This window comes from Spermophilus citellus (assembly GCF_964194105.1).
Source record: "Spermophilus citellus genome assembly, chromosome: 2".
NCBI lineage: Eukaryota > Metazoa > Chordata > Mammalia > Rodentia > Sciuridae > Spermophilus > Spermophilus citellus.
In genome coordinates, this window is record NC_138183.1 from 203,392,964 (window position 1) to 203,412,676 (window position 19,713).

A 19,713-nucleotide genomic window follows, 5' to 3' on the forward strand; every position below is an offset into this window, starting at 1 on the left:
CAACCACTGAGCCACATCCGCAGCCCTTTTTTGTATTTTATTTTAAGACAGAGTCTTACTGAGTTGCTTAATGCCTTGCTAAATTGCTGAGGCTGGCTTTGAACTCTAGATCCTCCTGCCTCAACCTCCCTAGCTGCTGGGGTTAGAGGCATGTGCCACCGAGCCTGGCTTTATTCTATTTTTATTGAATGTTTGGCTTTACTCATAAGCTTGGCTTTTTCTCTCAAATGTTCCACTGTAACAAATCTGCTTTTCTGGGGATGGGTTTTTAATTGGGTAGAAACTGGAGGAAGCAGCATCTCGTGCAGCAGAAGAGGAAAAGAAACGCCTGCAAACTCAAGTGGAGCTACAAGCCAGGTTCAGCACAGAGCTGGAGCGTGAGAAGCTGGTGAGGATCCTATGGCTAGGGAGAGCTATGGCCTGAGTTCACTGGGCCAGCCTGATGAGGGGAAAGGGAGGCCTGGGAGGCTGGAGAAAGGCCATCTTCTGCTACTGACATGCAGTGATTACTGGGGAAATTATGTGTTCGTTCATTCCTTAGTCCTTTATTGAGCACCTCCTGTGTTCCAAGTACTGTGCCAAAGATATAAAGGTGAAAAATATAAATATTGTTTTAAAGACCTGCTAAGCAGATATTTATGGGATGGAATATTGAATGCTTGTGACTGTATGTTCTGATTTTTTTCCTGGGACTATCTTTGTCCTCTTGGTAAAATTATTATTAATATGTATTTTCATTCTCAGAAGTTATTTGGAAAATAAATAACTTTGAAAAAGTGAGCATAGATTTCATCACATTTCTCCTCTATAATGAACTATGAGGAGGGATCTTAAGTTGCAAGAACATCTGCATTTTGGTTTGCTACTCCTGGCAGCTCTGATTCATCCTAGAGGCCCCAAAGGTCCGAGTGGCTCCAGGACATCATCAGCTGGTTAATAGGTCTTGTTCTGTTGAGCCATGCTATGTGGGAAAGTGCGGAGCCCTATGCCTTTATGTGCTCATGACATTTCCTGTCGTCATTTAAAGCGCTTGTTTGTGTTGTGAGAGGAAAGCACAGGGGGCAGACGTGTAGTTGGGAGGTAATCATGCACTCACAGTGTGGAGGCCTAGCCTTTCTTCCTTTCTGTTCCTTCTCACTGAGTTGTAGTTTTCTCTTAAATGTAGTGGTTATGATATGGTCTTTCCTGGCTCTTTTCACTAGCTATTGCTAGTGAAAATATTTTATAAGCTGAAAAAAACATCTGCTAACATTTATGATATTATATTTAGGATAATCTTTAAGGCAGAGATCAAAACTCTTACCCAGAAGTGGGGAAACCACACACTTTTTAAGGTACTGACTTAAGTACTGGAGTTCTTCCCTGGCTAGAGGTGTCCTAGGGAGGGGAGAAGAGGGGTGACAGCAGGCAAATGCAGGAGGAGTCTCCTGCAGACCAAGTTTCCCTTCTCCATTTGTTTTCACGTGCAGGTTGCTCTGAATGGGCAAAAGTTCATTCATTCCTTTCAGTGAAGACTGTTGTTAAAGAAGTTGTGGCTGTCAGAAAGGAATTTAAAGAGAAATTATATAGGGAAATGGTTTTTTTTTTTTTTTGACTTGATTCAAAAGGTGGAGTACAGCCTGGCGTGGTGGCATACGCCTATAGTCTAAGCGGCTTGGGAGGCTAAGGTAGGAGGATGGTAAGTTCAAAGCCAGCCTCAGCCACTTAGCAAGACCCTAAATAATTCGGTGAGACCCTGTCTCTAAATAAAATGTAAAAGGGGCTGGAGATGTGGCTCAGTGGATAAGTGCCCCTGAGTAAAAAAATGTGGAGTGGAAAGTATGAAAAATATACCAAAGCAGGAACACAGCATTTGGGTTGGAGTCTTTTACAGCTAGAATTGGATGTTGTGCTCTCATTTTTTTCATATTTAATTCAAGAACTGAAGGCAGGGGCTACCACACTGGTGACCCGTGGGCAGCACCCAGGATAGAGGTGGGGTGGGAGACTTTCCCCAAAGTTGAAGTCAGCCTGCATTTCAGCATGACCATGACCCTTTTATACCTTCAGATCAGACAGCAGATGGAAGAACAGGTTGCCCAAAAGTCCTCTGAACTGGAACAGTATCTGCAGCGAGTACGGGAGCTGGAAGACATGTACCTAAAGCTGCAGGAGGCTCTTGAGGATGAGAGGCAGGCCCGGCAAGATGAAGAGATGGTGCGGAAACTTCAGGCCAGGTGCCAGATCAGTTTGCAGACTTTGCCTTTACATATTTGGCTTGGACTGATGGTTTCTTGGGTCAGCTAATACTGGTGGAAGGGGAGGAGGTTCTCACTCTGGCAGTGACAGAGCTTATGTATTGTCCAGGCTGGATAGACTCTGGAGATTTGGCCTGCTAGTGTGTTTCTCTTCATCCTAGGGCACTGAAACCCTTGCTTAGGAAGCTAAAGAAGGACCTTACCTGTTTTAGAGCAGTTTGTGGGTATGTTTGATGGAGTCCTGTTAATCATACTCTAGAATATCCATGAGCCCAGATCAACTTGGTGAGAAGTTGACTTTTCGTGTTGCAGACAAGAGACAGCCCTTAATATAGGGACAGGGCTGGGCTTAGGCCAGAGTTGCAGCTACAGTGTAGAGTACACATGCAGTTTCCATTTGGTCATTCAGAATAGTACTGTAGTAAGTACTACTTGAAATAGCAAAGTGGTTTTAATAGCAAAATGATTTTAAATGTAAATGTAACTACTATATGTAGCTCTCTGCACCAGTAAGCTAAAAGTTCAGTACAAAATTTAAACTTTTTCTTTGTGTACCAAACCTGTTTTATGAATATAATTATTTTCTTTTTTCTAAATTATTTTTCTTCTTAGTTTTTGGAACTTGAGATGGACAAATTTGCCCCATCTAGTGGTCATTTTTAAGATGTGGGTTCTTTCTTTCATGAAGTCCCTGAGTACTGGGCCTGATTCAGAGACTGACTGACAGATTGGCAGTGGGGATTTGCACCTTGATCCTCAGGATTGGCCTCGGTAGGAAAAAAAACAAAGAAAGTCATAACAATATATCTACATTTGAGGATAAATATATTTTTGAAAAGGATCTTATTATATTGTCCAGGTTGACTTTTTAACTCTCAGATTCAAGTGACCTTCCTGCCTTACTCTCCCAAGTACCTGGAACTAATATACTTGGTCCTTTCTCTGTAGTGCCATAAGTTTCTCCAAGATAGCTTTTATAGTAAATTGTTTAAATGTAATAACTTTGACTTGAACCACCTGGGTCTTTTTAAAAAATATTTATTTTTTAGTTGTAGGTGTACACAATACCTTTATTTTTTATTTTTATGTGGTGCTGAGGATCGAATCCAGTGCCTCACATACGCTAAGCAAGTACTCTACCACTAAGCCACACCCCAGCCCCCCATCTGGGTCTTGTAATTTTTTTTATCATTAAAATTTTAATGTGTAACCCTGAAGTTTATCTAGGTGCGTTTGAATGGAGACTCAGAAGAAAACTGTTTTAATGTGTGGAAAAATAAAGTATTGAAAAGTTCTGGAGGCTGAGCCATGTCCCACTGTAATTTTTACCCACTGAAATTTTGGATCTCTAAGGTCTAGGAGCATCCTTGGTCATGTCTGCATTCCTAGTAACCAGTGCAGTGCCTAGCACATGCTGAGTGCCCAAAGGAATACTTTTTGAATGGATGCATGGATTGAAGTTTACCTGCTGTGGCCTTGTGGACCCAGAGTCTGTCTTCCAAGTGTTATAAATATTTTTCTATGTGTTTGAAGGCAGTTAGGGACTGGGTTCCAGAGTGAGGTGTGGGTACTAATTCCCAGATACGAAACTTTGTAGCTGTGTACTTTTAGAGAAGTGCTTCACTACTTTGAGCCTTCAGTTCCTTATCTATAAAGTAAAATAACTGCCAACTCTGTAGGGCTGTGAAGATGAAATGAGATATTTTAGGCATAGTGTTTAGCATAATGTTTGTGGGCACACAGTATAAGATGCTTTCTGTTCCTTTATCTGATTTTAAGATGGGGAAGATACTTCATGCATATAATTTCAAAATAAGCATTCAAAAAGATGTTGACAGGCTACAGTGATAGTTTTAGACTAATAAGATAGTTTAAAATATCAAAGAACAAGTACTGGCCTAATAGCAGTTCATTTGAAAGATCCAGGGTTTCACTTCCCTGTGATGTGGTTGCCAAAACCTCAGGTACTATTAGGCAGCTTTAATAAATGTGAAGTGTGCAGAGCAAATGAAGTAATAGTCTCACAGTAATAACGTGAGCTGTTGTTTACTCAGCACTTGCTACATGGCAGCCGTGTAAGTACCTTACATGCATCATCATATTTGATTCATCAGCACACCTCTGATGGTAATTCTTTTTTTAATTTTTGAGACAGAGTTTTGCTGTATTGTCCAGGCTTGCCTCAAATTCCTGGGCTCAAGTGACCCTCCTGTCTCATGCTTCCAAGTAGCTGGGACTATGTGTGTGTATCACCATACCTGGCTATTCTTTTCTTTTCTTTTTTAAATAAATGAGGAACCTGAAATGCAAAAAGAGAATGAGGCACTAGACTTCATTCATGGGTTTGTTTGCAAACCACAGAAACTGGCTTGAATTAGCTGAAGCAATAAAATAATTTATTGAAAGGTTCTTAAGTAGTTCACCAGTTCCACAGAAAGGCAGGTGGGCAGGCTTTGAACACTAGCAGCAACCAGGCTGGGAAAATTCATTAACATGGACTACAGCTCAAACCAGACCTGAGAAAGGACACCACACATTGGTACTTGGTGACAGTAGTACCATTTCTTCTGCTGCCACTCTACACTAGATATTGCTGCCACCAGCAAAGTAAATTCTGCACTGTCTCGGGTTCTGTGTGTCAATAGTTTCTGAGTCAAAGTTCCAGGAGAGGCATCTGTTTAGCCAAGCTCAGCCCTTGTCTTCCCTGTGCCCTGGTTTCCAAGGAGCAGAAGGGTAGCTTTCTGGCCTGCGGCATCTATAGTGGGAGATAGCTCCACCTCTCATCAAGATTCCTAACGTGGTAGATTCCCTAGACACCTGAGAGACAGAGTTCAGGTGCTGGGCAGCACAATCGCCCAGAAAATGTCCATTTTCCTCCCATACTTTATTATTAGACTGAAGAAACAGCCCTTCTAGTCTTGCTCACTGTTTATCCCAGTTCCTAGAGGAGCACTTGGAAGGTGTATAACAAATTCAGATTGAATGAGGGGATAAACTGTACACTGTTCAGACTATATCTGCAATGCTTTATTCAGCTGTGTACATCTTACTCCAAGAGACTTGAAAGGAGTTAGTGTGTGTCTCAGGAAGGATATTGCATGTGGACACCTGGCCCCATCCTTGGGCTGGATCTGGTCTACTTGGGGAGGCATTCTTAGCAGAAAGGAGAGCCACCTTCCTGTGCTGAAGGGTGATCATGGCAAAGAGGGAGCAGATTGATCATTTGTAGAATTAGGGATAGTGGATGGGGAAGCTCATGTTGGTATAAGAAGGAACTTCCTAAGGATTGAAGCTGCCCATAGATATACTGACTGACTCATGAGAGTGTCAGTGGCCCCTTGGCTAGGGTATTGCAGCAGAGTTGGACAACTCATCTTTGAGAAAGGCTTGGAGGGAGTTCTGTTGTTGGCATGGATGGGAGCTGGGGCTTCAGGAGTCAGGGTCAGGCAAGGGCTATGTGGTCTGTTATTCTTTTTCCCTTGAAGAGCGAATGCTGTAGTAACTGACTTGCCATGTGAGTTGAAACCATGTAGCTCGCTATGAGATCTGTGTCCTGACCAGGCCTGGCATCTCAATATACCATCTGCACTTGGAGTGCAGGTTTGGGCTATGTGCTGGTTTATGTTTTTAAACATTTACGCAGCTGGGTAATCTCAAATGGGTAGCCTGTTATTGAAAATAACATTTTGGAGTCATACCTACTTAAGGTTGAAATCCATTATGACCTATGCAACATAGTTGTAAACCATTGCTTTATCTATAACTTGGGGATAATACCTTGCAGGATTGTTGGGGGATTAGCAATAATGAAGTTAAAGTGTCTGGCATGTAGTAATTGTTCAGTGAATAGAATCTATTATTCTCCTTTGTGTCAGTCAGCTCTTTCTCCCTTCATCTGTATTACTTTAATTATCAGTTTTATTTTTTTTCCCCTTGCTAATAGGTCTTTATTAGGTGAAGAAATATTTAAAGGTGTAGCAACCAAATTTCAAAACTTGGTCCCCTGCACCTGGCAGGTAGATGACCCAAAGCCTGGTCCTCTTTACTGGTTGTAAAGGGCATGTCACTTCCCCTTTGGGCCTCACTTTCTTCAACTCTAAAATGTGAACATTAATAGCACCTAAGTTTACTGTGAAGATTGATAGAGAGAGATTTGATTCTTAGCTCAGTTTCTGGCACACATTCAGCTTTGCATAAATGTTATTTTCCTTTTTTTTCTTCTTTTCAAAAAATGGTAAAATAGGGGGTTGTTTACTAATTTTGTGAACACTAACATCTCTGGCTCCCACTTTCCTTTTTGTGACATAAGAGGTACATTGAACAACCTTGAATGTTCTCTTTTGAAATTCTTCCCTCATTGCTAGATTAGGTGTGGTGCCTGGGCAGAGGTGATCTGAGTCTCCTTTGCATTGCAGGTTGTTGGAGGAAGAGTCTTCCAAGAGGGCAGAACTGGAAAAGTGGCACTTGGTACAGCAGCAGGCCATTCAGACAACAGAGGCAGAGAAGCAGGAGTTGGAGCACCAGCGTGTCATGAAGGAGCAGGCCCTGCAGGAGGCCATGGCACAGCTGGAGCAGCTTGAGCTTGAGCGGAAGCAGGCTTTGGAGCAGTATGAGGTGACTGGGCTGGTCACCGTACACTCTTAAATTTGATTCCTTAAAAACATTGTTCAGGGGGCTGGGGTTGTAACTCAGTGGTAGAGCGCTTGCCTAGCATGTGTGAGGCACTGGATTCGATCCTCAGCATCACATATAAATAAATTGATTAATTAAATAAAGGTATTGTGTCCATCTAGAACTAAAATTTTTTTTAAAAAAGCATACTTTTCTTGGGGTGGGGGCAGTAGTGCTGGGGATTGAATCCAGGGCCTTGTGCGTGTGAGGCAAGCACTCTACCAACTGAATATCCCAGGCCCTCCCACCTCCAAAACACACATTGTTCAGAAAAACATTGTTTAGTAATATTTATCTGTTAGTACACAGCTGTAGCAAGAATCTTAGCTCTAGAAAGGAAAGAGGGAAGTTTTTATAAGAGATAAGGTGTATCCTTCAGAGTCTACTCAGGAGACAGAAACTACATAGTAATGTGAGCAGCAAAAGTTTAATATATATACTTATAAACTATAACAGGGATTACCTACCAAGAGTGGCAGATGCAAGAAACAGCTACTACCTCTAGGCTGAGGCAAAGCACTGCAGGAGTCCCTTGCTCCTGGCCCCTGACTCAGCACTGTGATCCAGGCCTTCTTGGGGGACACCACAGTGGCAGAGAAGTGGCTGAGTTGCTAGGCCAGCAGAACTCCCAGGGAAATTGTTCCCAGGCACTGGTCACTCCAGGGAGGTGCCACTAAAACCCACTGGGATGACAGCACGAGTGTCCTGAGTGCTAGCTTCCTTCCTTCAGCACCTGTTACTATCAAAACTGAAATGGAGCCAGCTAACGAGGGAGAATTATTCTAGTTAACAAGGCAGTGAAGGGTTATTTGGAGCTGAGAGTGGTGGAAGTGGTGGAAGGGTAGGCGTTAGTACCAGGTGGCCTGGGTTTTAGTCCTGGCTCTGCCACTTCCTCCTGTGTGACTTAGGCAGGTTGCTTAACCTCTGGTTTCTACTGCTGTACCCTGGGATAACAACAGTTCCTGCTTCTTAAGAGTGGTTATTAGAGTTTAATGAGATAACCCATGAGCACATAGTAAGTAACTAGTTGTTGTTATTTGATTCTCGAACTACTTACTATGTGTCTGCAAAGTCCAAACTCCATTCTTGTTTCAGGGAGTTAAAAAGAAGCTAGAGATGGCAACTAATAAGACCAAGAGCTGGAAGGACAAAGTGGCCCATCATGAAGGATTAATTCGATTGATAGAACCAGGTAATAGGTTTTTTGAAGTAATCATACATTAATTTTAATTTTATTTTATTTGTGTATTTGAATTGTGCTTAAAAATCATTTTTGGCCCAAATGTTTAGAGTACATTTCTCTTGGGCCCAGATAGTCTCCTTTATGCACAGCTTCTCATCTTTGGCTGGTATGACTTGTTTAGATGTTCCTCAAAGAAGAAATAAGGTGAAAAGTTAACTATTTTGTCCATGGAGAAATGATAATGTAAACTGAAGAATGTAATACTACCTGTGTTTAAAGCATGTTTGTCTTTTAGGTTCAAAGAACCCTCACCTGATCACTAATTGGGGACCTGCCGCTTTCACCCAGGCAGAACTGGAGGAAAGAGAAAAGAACTGGAAAGAAAAAAAGACCACGGAGTGACTACTCCTGACAGAAGTCCCCTCAGTTATGCAGATGCCAAGTGTGGCTGGAGAGCTTTATGCTAAAGACAAAAGAAACTGGCTTCGCTGCTTCTAACTCTTTTCTTGGTGACTGTAATGGGGTCAGTGTGCTAAGGAGCCTTCCTGCAAATGCAAGCTTCTCTGAAAAGGACAAAAAAAGTCAATGTTGTCAAGCTCTTTATTTACTCTCTTTGAAAACTTCAGCTTCTGAAAATTGCATTAGGCTCAGATTCTCTTCTGAGAGGGGCAGAGCATGGTCAGCTCTGTATCTGCAGGGTTGAGAGCATGGGATCTGAGTGCTCAATATCTCTGGGGAGTCAGAACTCTTTGGACTGGGTGCCAGCTCTTCCTTTGGCAGCGTGTTTCCTTCTTTGTGTGTTTTAAGTGAGATTGGCCTGTCTTCTTGGCATCCGTGCCAGTTGAACTGGCAGGCCTTTGACCATAGGTGCTCTGATGGATAGGTCATGGAGTCTCTGCCATTTCTCAATCATCCTTCTGGATAGATCTGGCAATTGAGGTTTCTTAGCTTATACTGAGATAGTTCTTTCCCTAAGCATCATACATTTGGCATGTGTCATTCCCATTTCCTTCCCCTCACCTCAAAGAAAAACATCCTCTTGGCTCATACTCAACCTAATTCTATCTCGGGTGTTCTCTCCCCTTCTCTCTAGCAAATGATGTGCTACTAGGGTACATCATGCAGTAAGAGGATTATGTTGAGTGCAGAAAAAAGCTAATTTGAAATAAAAATTATTTGGTTGATTTATAAAGCAGATTATATGCACATGGGCAGTGGGAAGTTGCCCATGTGTGTAGTTAGATTTAAAATGTTATAAAGGGGGGAAAATGTCATGAGGATGATAACATGTCATTGTATTAGCCCAACCATAGCTCTCATTAGGAGGGCAGCTTTTCTGCCTTTTCCCTTCCTGTGTGTATCAGGGAAGAAATATCCAGTATAAATAAGTGTAGCAAGGAAATTGGGATCAGAGTCTAATTTGAAAAGAAAATTAAGGAAGTTTCTCATGTATTATTTGTTTTTGAGTAAGAATATTTATGAAGTCAAGCCTTCCAACACTAGTTATTAATTTATAAACATCAGTAACTCCATGGAAAGCCATGATGCTTAAAATTGAAAAGCATAAATATGGTGGTAGCAGGGCGTGGTGGTATGTGCCTGTAACCCCAGGGACTCAGGAAGCTGAGGCAAGAAGATCACAAGTTTGAGGCTAGTCTATCTCCAAATAAAAAAAAATAAAAAGGGCTGGCAATGCAGCTTGGTGGTAGAGTGCCCCTGATTTCAGTCCCCAGTACTGAAAAAAGAAGGAAAAGGGGGGGGGGAGAACAAACAGGGGTAATTCAGTTGTCACACAAAGGCAGAATTCAGCCTCATGGTTCCGGTCCTAGCCAACAAGCATTACATGAAGTGCTTTAAGTGCTTGCATAACAGCAGTAAGGAAGCAATTCTAAAAAGATGTGTACATCTAGAGTGGATGGTCTTAAGAGATTTCAGTCCATATATTTATTTACATGAGTGGAAACTGGAATATAATTCCACATATCTTTTATGACTGGAAAATATTTGCCAATGAAATGGTCTTTAGAAATTTGTCTTAAGGACTGTTTGATAAAAATATAACTTTATTTAATGATCTCTTATAGTTGTCTTTATAAAATTTAGATTTTTATCTAAAATATCTTTTATATTATGCCTTCCAAATTTAACAGCTATTCTGGGTGTTGTTTTCTGCTGAGCCACTTATAAGTATTGTTATTTTATTCTGTCACTGGCAGATATATTAGACCAACAGGAATGGAACCTTTCTTGTGGTTTGATTTATCACACTAGGGAACCCCAATCTCCCTCATAACGGATGAGGAAAAGATATTTTACAAAGAAGCCAATGAGCCATGTGACATCTCTGGGGTAGAAACAATGTGGACTTGGATAGCCTGTGCATGGGGTGGGTGGAATGTGTGAATTTCTGCTTTTGAGAAGTGCTGAGATAGGCCATATATATCCTTGCAGAACGTCCCTTCTTAAAATCCAGCTTGTTGCATAGCCGCAACTGAAAACATGACCTGGGGTTAGCTCCTCCATTCCTGTCTCCAGTGGACCTCACTTTGTGGCCTGGGCCATGAGCCTGAAGATTGCTTGTTTTCTGGGCACATGTGGGCCTTGACTTGACTAAGCAGTCACTCCTAGGGTGGTGCAAAAAGTTTGTATTTATTGCATAGTGTCGACATCCTGGCTTCCATGGCACTACATCCAGGAGGGAAGAGCCCCTTTAAACAATGGTAAAATGGCAGCACAGAAATGAACTCTGTCAGTCCTATTTGGGATGATATTTTTATATTAATCAAATTCCTCCTAATATTTAAAATGCTTTCAGCTGTCAAAATACCTATAGACCCCTTGGTTTTACTTTTGTAATTACTGTACAGAAAATTTCAGGAGTGTTTGAATGCTTGTCATAATCAGGCCTTTTCCTTAATACATAGACATGATCATTCCAGGAATTATACCTGAAAAAAGTTTTAAAAAGATGTTTTGTTATTTGCAATATGGACAGGGAACAAAATATAATTTTCAAACATCATTATCTAAACATTGTGTAATGTAATATGCTCAACTTTCTTAATTTTTTTGCTAATTTTTCTAAGATATATTAAAAGTTTTTTGTATTTTTTTGTTTGTTGTTTGTTTTTGTAGTAAAATGGACCCAGTAAGAAAATCAAATGTGCCAGAACATCATACATTTTAAACTGTCTGGTTTAATAAAACAATGGGGTACAGTTGTGTGTCTGTATGTGTATTTTCATATAATGAAATGGACTTTGGTTTTGGGACACTTCCTGAAAACACTGAGTTTAGGGTTAAGACCCCAAGAAGTTAGCTATGGCCTCTTGTTTGGTGTTTTGAGTCACGAATGTGGGGAAACCATGGGTGATGTGTCAGCTCACAAGCGGGAACTTACAGAGATGATCTCTCCCTCATTGTTGCTCTTACCTCCAAATCCCCTTACCTTTGTTTTCTCAGATTTTCTTTCCATGTCTTTCAGTGTTTCCTTCACCAGAATAAACAATGTGGTTTTTTGTTTTGTTTTACGTGGTTGCCTACATTAAAACGCCTGCAATGGGTGAAGCAAGCCCACTCAGTTCAGCTTGATTATGTATTTGGAAGCTGATCTTACCCTTTTAGAGCAAGGGAGAGAAGTAGAGGTTGGTGTTTCTGTAAACACTTTCTTAAACAGTGGTTCTCAACCAGGAGCAGGTTTGCCCTCTGGGGGACATTGGCAATGTCTGGAGGGATTTTTTTTTTTTTTTTTTTTTTTTGGTTTTCACAGGTGGTAGGAGTGTTGCTGGCAACTAGTAGGAGAGGCCAGGAATGCTGCAAAACCTCCTACAATGTGCACACCAGCTCCCTGTAACTGAATTATCTGGCCTAAAATGTCAGTAATGATGAGATTAAGAAATCCTGCTCTGCAGAAAGGCCAGTTCTGTTGTCTAGAACACAGCAGACTTTGGGAGTCAGGGTTTCCCTTTGAAGAGTCCTAGGCGTTGACAGTGATCACTTTGGTGTAAGTGGAGCACACCTGGAAGAGTTTATTCAACTTTTTATAGAAATCTCTATGGATATTGTGTTATCCAGAATACAATAGTTTCTTAGAGTCAGGGTTTCCCCCACTGGGTCTGCTGTGGTCTGAATGTCTCCCCCAAGGTGCTTCTAATGGAAACTTTGTCCCCAGCTTTAGTAGATATTATTGGCAGGTGGTACTTAACACTATGTGATCAGGCCACAAGGACTCTGCCCGAGTGAGTGGATTAGTGTTAGCATGAGAGAGGGTCCCATATCATGAGAGTGAATTTGTAATAAAAGCATTCTGGGCCCTCTCTCATCTCCTGTCCTGCCTCTGACCCTGGGGTGATGCAGCGGGAAGCCCCTCACCAGATGTGCCACTCTCCAGCTTTCAGAACTGTGAGGGACAGCTTACTCTTCTTCATAAATAACTTAGTCCTTGGTCTTCTGTTTTAGCAGAGAAAGGACTAAGTCCTGGGAGTCGCTGACCCTTCAGTGTAAATGGGGCCCCCTGGAAGGGAGACTTCGTTCTGAGAGCTGGCAAAGAACCTGGAGTAGGGCACTGGGCAGAAACGGAGGCCTTTCAACAGAGATGAGAAAGGAATTGCTCTGTAGGCTTTATGTGACAGTTTTATTATTTTCCCCAAATTTCTTCTTGGGGCATTATAATTATTCATAATAGTGGGATTTATTGTCACACATTTGTACATGCACATGATAAACAAGAGCTTTGTGTATGTTTTAAAGTCTTTGTGATATGGGATGCTTAGGTGTGAAGGGTAGGAGCTGCCTTGGCCCTGAGTTCTCCCCTTTGAGTGTGAGGCACAGGGCGGGTCTGAGGGCTCTGCCTGCTGCTGGTGGAGTGAATGTGAATATTTGCTGCCCGGGCAGTGAGGTGTCCTACACTGCACAGGTGCTTGTCCTAACTGGCAAAGCCCTAATTTTACCTGCAAAGTAATGCCAACAGGTACAACTGCCCCAATGGGCCGAGGGTCAGGTGAACAATGCTCGGCCTCGGGAAAGAGGTGCTGGCTCCACAGCTCCCACCAGTGTGGAGTCAGTGTGCACAATTTGTTGGAAGAACCAGTCTTGAGAATACTGAGGTGTTCTTAAGGAATACCCGTTTTCTCTCTCACACCCACTACTCCTTTATGTTCATTTCAAAACTGTAAAAGTCACCTTTCAACTTTCAGAGGCTATTCAGCAACATCTACTAAAGCTTAAGACAACTACCTGCGGCCCAACAGTTCCACCCAAGAGAAATGAGACCTGTGACCACCAAAGACTCATAAGAGAATTCATAGCAGCTTTGTTTAAAATAGCCCCAAACCATAACCAATCCAAATCTCCATTAGCAGAGGCAAATGACCTATGGATACTACACTTCAGTTAAAAGAACCTGTTATTAAGAGATGCAGCAACATGGAGGAATCCCACAGACATCCTCTGGAGCAAAAGCCACACATGATAGCACACACTATATGATTCCACTTATGTTCCTTTCCAGAAGTTGAGACATGAATCTGTGGATTTTGTAGCGAGAAGTTACCTAGGGTGGGTGGTGGTGGTGGGAAACGGCACAAGGGAACTTTCTGGCATGCTGGAAATGGTGGTGGTTACATATGTAGATGTCTGTTGGCTGACAGCAAGTGCTATAAAGCATTCCATTATAAGACTAAATCGAAATTTATTAATAAATTTTTTAAAAGCCTATTGTCTGGCTGCAGTGGTGCATGCCTGTAATCCCAGTGATATAGGAGACTGAAACAGGAGGATCACAAGTTCAAGGTCAGCCTCAGCAAATTAGCAAGACCCTGTCTCAAAAATTCAAAAAGGGCTGGGGATATAATTCAATGGTAGAACGTCCCTGGTTTCCCCTGCCCCCCTCCCAGTACTGGGAGGGGAGGGACCTTAAAAAAGTCTTAACTTTAGACCCAAGATTTGTGAGTGTATTGGCTGAAGCCTCTAGAATGCTAAAACTGGCTGGTCCCTAGAGATCAGCTGGTCCAGGACTTTCTCTTAGCAGAGAAGGACGTAGCATGCCAAATCCATACTGAAATTCCTGACCCTCTTCTAAGATGCTGCTCCTTACACCACCTGCCTTCTCTCAGGTCCCCCCCACCTCCTTACACTAGGATGTTCAATCATTTTATTGCTCAGTGAATTGTCCTGTCCATGCATCACTCCTACAGACAGGGGAGAACTTTGACCCTTTTTAGTCCTGTATTCAGCTTTCATTGACCCTTTTGGGGTTGCTGAGTCTTTGGCCCTGGGTAGTGGGTACATTTGTGGTGGACACTAAATTCCAGCCCTGGGCTTGACTCAGCCTCCTTTTCCTGTTTCCACCACACAGATGAATTCTATAGTCTCACAGGGCTGTCCACCACAGGAATGCAGGCCTTCCTCTTTGTTTATGCCATCTCCTCCATAGCAGTCCACAGGCCAATGGAGGGCCAGCAGCACTGTGGGAGAGGGCCGAGGGAAGCTCTGCCCAGCCCCCATGCCCTGTAGCCCATCCCTCTTCCCCATCTGAAGTCCTCTATCCCGTCCCAATTCCTGTCCCTGCCTCTCTCCTTTGGGCAACATTTTTTGCTTTGACCAGGAGCCCAGGCTGGGTTTAAGAGAGCAGCCTCTCTGAACGCCACTTCCTGTGTTTTTCTTCCTCTGCTCTCAGTCAAGAGCATCCCACAGGGATGCCATCCAGCTCCCCCAGGAAAACTGTCTGTCACAGGCAGGTTTGGGGGCTACCAGGACTGCTGTCACCTCTATGTTCACTTATTCTCCAGCTCCCCTGGAAGTCCTGACAATGAAAGAAGAGTCATTGTCCCCAGCTGCTAAAGTGGGCTCTCTCTTGGATTGGAAGGCATTTGTGTCTGAAATATTTGTTCACAGAGAACACATGGGCTATCCAAAAAAAAAAAAAAATTATAGAGGAGCTCCAAAGCACCTCAGTACTCACTGTGGTTAGCTGGCAGATGGCTGCAGGACAGTGAAGGGACTCTCAGAGCCGGAAGTGCTTGCACCTCCCTCCCTGGCCCCAGTCTGGCCTTTGGAGTACTAAGCTAAAGGAGCCTGGGCTTCAGAGTCAAACAGACCTGAGTTCTAGTCCTGCCTCCACCTCATTGTGTCACCCCAAGTAGATTGGATGTAGGTTGTGCATTCTCAGAAGGGTACAACACAGGTGAATCCCCTCTCAGAGTGTCACACTTGGAAGGACACTGGCCATCTGCCCCTCATAGGTGAGGGAATGCATAACACATTAAGGTTTTTCCACGGTACTGAGGTGCACTCCCTGCCCCATCTGATGTTTTGTTAGGGTACATTTTCTTCAGAGAGTCACATGAAGGGGACTTTCCATCTCTGCTGGGTCATAGAGTGGGGATTTTGGTTGGTGGACTGGTAAGTTCTGAGAAAATCCAGCAGGTGACGGTAGGTTGATCATGCAAGGCTTCTGGAGAGTTAGGGAAATACCTCGGGTGCTTGCTGTATTCCCAGGCAGGTCTGCAGCTTCTGAGGTGACCTGTTAAAGCATGTATTTGGCCAATGTCTGAGTAGGTAACTGAAGAAATGAGGTCCTAGGGTGAGGTCAATGGCCCAGAACACCCCACCTCCCTAGCCACACTGCTCTTTGCAAGGTCCCAATGAGGCTGCAGAGGGGATCTCAAGGGACTCTGGCTGCCACCTCCCATTAGACCCCCAAGCCCAGGCCTCTATTCCCTGTTCAGGGGTCCTGTGTTTTCTTCCTTGGTGGCCGTGCAGTTTCTCTCATGGTGGCAGGAGCTATTCTCTCAGCATCCAGGCTCCACCAGGCTCATCCCTCGCCCCTGGGATGCTTTTGCTGTTTCTGCCTCAACAGCTGCAGGGACCCTGCGCTGAGCTCCCAACTTCTCATCGATGTTTACCCAGCACATGTGCTAAGTAGGTCATGGCAAATGCTTTTGAATGTTCCATTTCTAATATCAATGTCTTGCCTGCAAATATGTTCTGGAGCTAGCCCTCCGGGGGGGCGCCTTTTGAGTTTGAATCAGGTTGACCTACACCTCAACTCTTCTCTCAAGAGTGTCTGGTTTAGGGGCTGGGGATGTGGCTCAAGCGGTAGCGCGCTCGCCTGGCATGCGTGCGGCCGGGGTTCAATCCTCAGCACCACAAACAAAGATGTTGTGTCCGCCGAGAACTAAAAAATAAATATTAAAAATTCTCTCTCTCTCTCTCTCTCTCTCTCTCACCCTCTCTCCCCTCTCACTCTCTCTTAAAAAAAAAAAAAGAGTGTCTGGTCTACTTGGAGATCTGCCCCACCCTACCAAGAGGATGGGGACAATTTTTCCTTAAAAAAATTAATCCCAGCACAGGTGAAAAATGGACCATCAACCCTGTGCCTCAGGTCCTAGTCTGTTTCTCTTGGGGAGTCCTGGGAATCTTCATGCAAACAGTTATTAGGAAGCCAGAGATTTCTAGAATTTCCTTCATAAGTCAGGCTGATTTGGCCCCTTTTCTTCCTACCCATGTGATAAAAAAGGAAAAAAGTAACTTGTGTAGCTTTTTTGATATCACAAAGTAATCCTACCCAGTGTGGCGAAGTGAGAAAAGGTAGGTGCGCAACGAGAATAAGCAACCTGCTAGGACCGGCGCGGGTGGCCGCCAGGTGGCAGGCGTGCGCCGCGTCCGCGAGTTTTTGTTGGACTTGGGAGCTCCGAGGGCGGAAGGTGGTGGCCCGGGTTCCTGCACCATGAGATAGCCGCAGGCTCGGAGCGCCTGCTGGGAGCCAGGCTCTTCACATTCCAGAGAATGGCGCTATTTTCCTATTTCACAAATGCGGAAAAGGAGGCTCAGGGAGCCAGGCAGTTGCCCAAAGAGACAAAGACAGGCAGTGCAGGCCCTGGGACGTCCCCACCACTCCCACGGCGCAGGATGTGGGGTTGTCATTCAGGCAGGGTCGGGTGGCCTCCCTGTCCCTGGAGCTCCTAGGGATTTTCCTTGGAAAGCCGAGGAGGTCCTGTCATTCATGACACGAGTCCCCACAGCCTTTGGTCCTGTCCCTGAGAGTGCCCCCCTCTCCAGAGGTTGCGGCTGGAGGTGGTGGGGGAGGGCGAGGGAGAGAGGAACAGCCAGAAAACAGGGGCCTGTTTCCTGACTCCTTTGACCCCCGTTGTCCCTAAGGAGGCCCCAGCAAACCAGCGAGGTCATCTAGGGCGAAATTCCAGCTTGAGCCCCCAGCAGCGGCTTCAGTTTTCTCGATAAGACTCAAGAAGGGACACGGAGTGTCCTCTCCACACCCCCACTCTGTCAGCACCTCGGCTCTTGGGAAGCCTCTGCTGCAGACAGCCTGACTGGGGGAAGAGACAAAGATAGACACAGGACAGATAAGGACAGAGACAGCCAGGGAGAGCGGGGACAGAGGTGAAGATGGGGCAAAGGCTGCGGGGAGGCAGTGGGTCTGGAGCCCCAGAGCTCAGAAATGTTTCTGGATCATTAAGAATAATGTTATTGTGAGGAGTGGAACAGAGAGGTTTTTGGTACAGCAGAAATTGGGTTGGGCTGGTAGCTCAAAGGCCACAATTCTGAACTCCTGAGCCTAGTTCAAGATGTGTGTCCCTGGCACTGCAGGGTGATGGTGGAGTCAGGACAGAAGATGGTCTCGGAGTGTCCAGGTGGCCAGACCAGAGAGGCTGGGAAAAGCAATATGGGACACCTTTTCCTGTGGTGGAGGGGCAGTGGCAGAGGACCCTGGAGGCAAATGCTATTGGTCCTAGACTGCTAAATCTCTCCTGCTCTCCTGAGGTCACCTGGCTCAGGACTTTTAGCATGCATGCTCCATGACAGAATATTTACACCCAACATAGGCCGTTTGGTTTGGCAAGTGAGGCAGGCTGGTTGGGCTACTGGTTGCCATGTGCAGCTGAGTCATAGCCACTTCTCCACCCCCTGGGCAGTGGGAGCCTCTCTCCTGCACACACAGGCGCTTCCACACAGGTATGCGGGGATGCCACGTGTAGCTGAGTCACCACTCCCTGCTCAGAGAGCACGTGCCTGCGTGCATGTGCGTACAGGTACTGCAGATGTCTGTGCACCTGATTCTGAGTCACCAAACCAATCAACCCTAGGGAGGGCACCAAGAGTGTGTCCTGCCATCCCTGTTTAGACGCAGACACCCACATGTACACATTCGGATGTGGGCCCAGTGTGTCCTCGTGATGGCCACATTGTACTAGGGGTCAATAAATACTTGTGGAATGAATAAACCATTGTGCAAACGGACAAACAAGTGGAAATACGGGTGACAGCCGTGCTGCTTGGATACTTGGCAAAATTGGTCAGGCAGCTCTGCAGGGTGGGTCCCAAGCCTTGTGTCTGTAGGGAGTTGTCTTGCTCCAAATATAGCCTTCGTGGGCGGGCAGAGAGCCAGGGCTGCATCCCAGACTGTGACTTCACTGGGCTTGAGGCCCAGCCTCTAAGAAGTTGCAGAAAATTCACAAAGAGGCCCCAGGTTTCCGTAGCCAGGGCTGAGCTATGAGACTGGAGTTGGTGGGGGACTGTGTATTTAGAAATGTCATTTGCTCAGGGTCTTAAACAGAGAGTTCTGCAGATGGGCTCAGAGAGTACTGGTTCTGGGTTGGGCTTCCCAGGAACTCCCTGCCTGGGCTGATGTGCAGGAGGCACAGTGCTACCTGAGAGCCGGGGCAAACAGTGCCCGAGCTGACCTGCCGGTTGCAAAACAGAAGCCCCCAGCTAGACTCCCTCATCTGGGCAGGGCCTGCCCTCTGGCCTGGGCTTGATCCCAGGGCTGCTCCTTTGTCTCTCCTTTAAATCTTCTTGAGCCCTTTTGCCTCTGCTCTAGCCCGTCTGACTGTGGCAGTATTACCCCAACTGGTCTTCCCACTTTCAGACTTACCCCCTCTAATCCATCCTGCAGACAACTGCCAGAGTTACCTTTCTGAGACACAGGTCTGACTACAAATTTTCTATTCAAAAATCTGCCCAAAGCTCTCCACCTGCACAGGGAGCAGGTCAAATTGCCTCAGACTCACCTCAAGACCCACCCTAACCTGGCTCCACTCTACCTCGGTGTTCTAAAAGGTGGACATGTGGATGGACAGTTGGTCACATGGATCGATGGGTGACAGGTGGATTCTAGGATGATGAGGGCCTAGAGGTGAAGGGACTAATGGGCTATTGGATTTGCAGACAGATAATTAGAGGTATGCATGAAGGAAGGGCAGACATAGGGGTGGAGGGATGGGTGGATGGATGGTTGGAAGGCCGCCGTTCAGGTCAAGGCTATTTTTGTTACAAGGAACAAAAGAACCAAATATCTTCAGGAAAGGGGAGGATAATTGTGGGAATACAGGGACCACCTTGTAGACATCATCGACATTCAGGCCTCAGTGGAGATGGGGACTGGGAAATCAGGGATTATGACTCTTCTGTCTGTCCCCGGAGGACCCCCAAGTTCTCCCACACCTGTTCTGTCCGCTGCTTGCTCCTCTCTGCTGCTGTCCCCTGCCCAGCCGTCTGTGGCATGGCAGCTGCCCTCTCAGCCATGATTGCTCAGCCCTCCCCAGGTTGGTCCCATGAGCTTATTAATGTGCCTGTTTGTACCTCTGCAAAGCTCTTATGTGCTAA

General features: G+C 45.1%; 1 protein-coding gene across 2 annotated transcripts in view; it reads left to right on the forward strand.

The window, feature by feature from the left end:
- The window catches only part of SWAP70 (switching B cell complex subunit SWAP70), a 70,219-nt gene extending 58,910 nt beyond the window's left edge, over nucleotides 1-11,309 (forward strand). For both annotated transcript variants that reach the window (XM_081279683.1, XM_081279684.1), the window contains 5 exons: nucleotides 281-388; nucleotides 2,050-2,216; nucleotides 6,653-6,851; nucleotides 8,004-8,100; nucleotides 8,387-11,309. In XM_081279683.1, the coding sequence (XP_081135809.1) occupies nucleotides 281-388; nucleotides 2,050-2,216; nucleotides 6,653-6,851; nucleotides 8,004-8,100; nucleotides 8,387-8,493 (678 nt within the window). In that variant the 3' untranslated portion in view covers nucleotides 8,494-11,309. The remainder of the gene's footprint in view (nucleotides 1-280; nucleotides 389-2,049; nucleotides 2,217-6,652; nucleotides 6,852-8,003; nucleotides 8,101-8,386) is intronic.
- The last annotated feature ends 8,404 nt before the right edge of the window (nucleotides 11,310-19,713 follow it).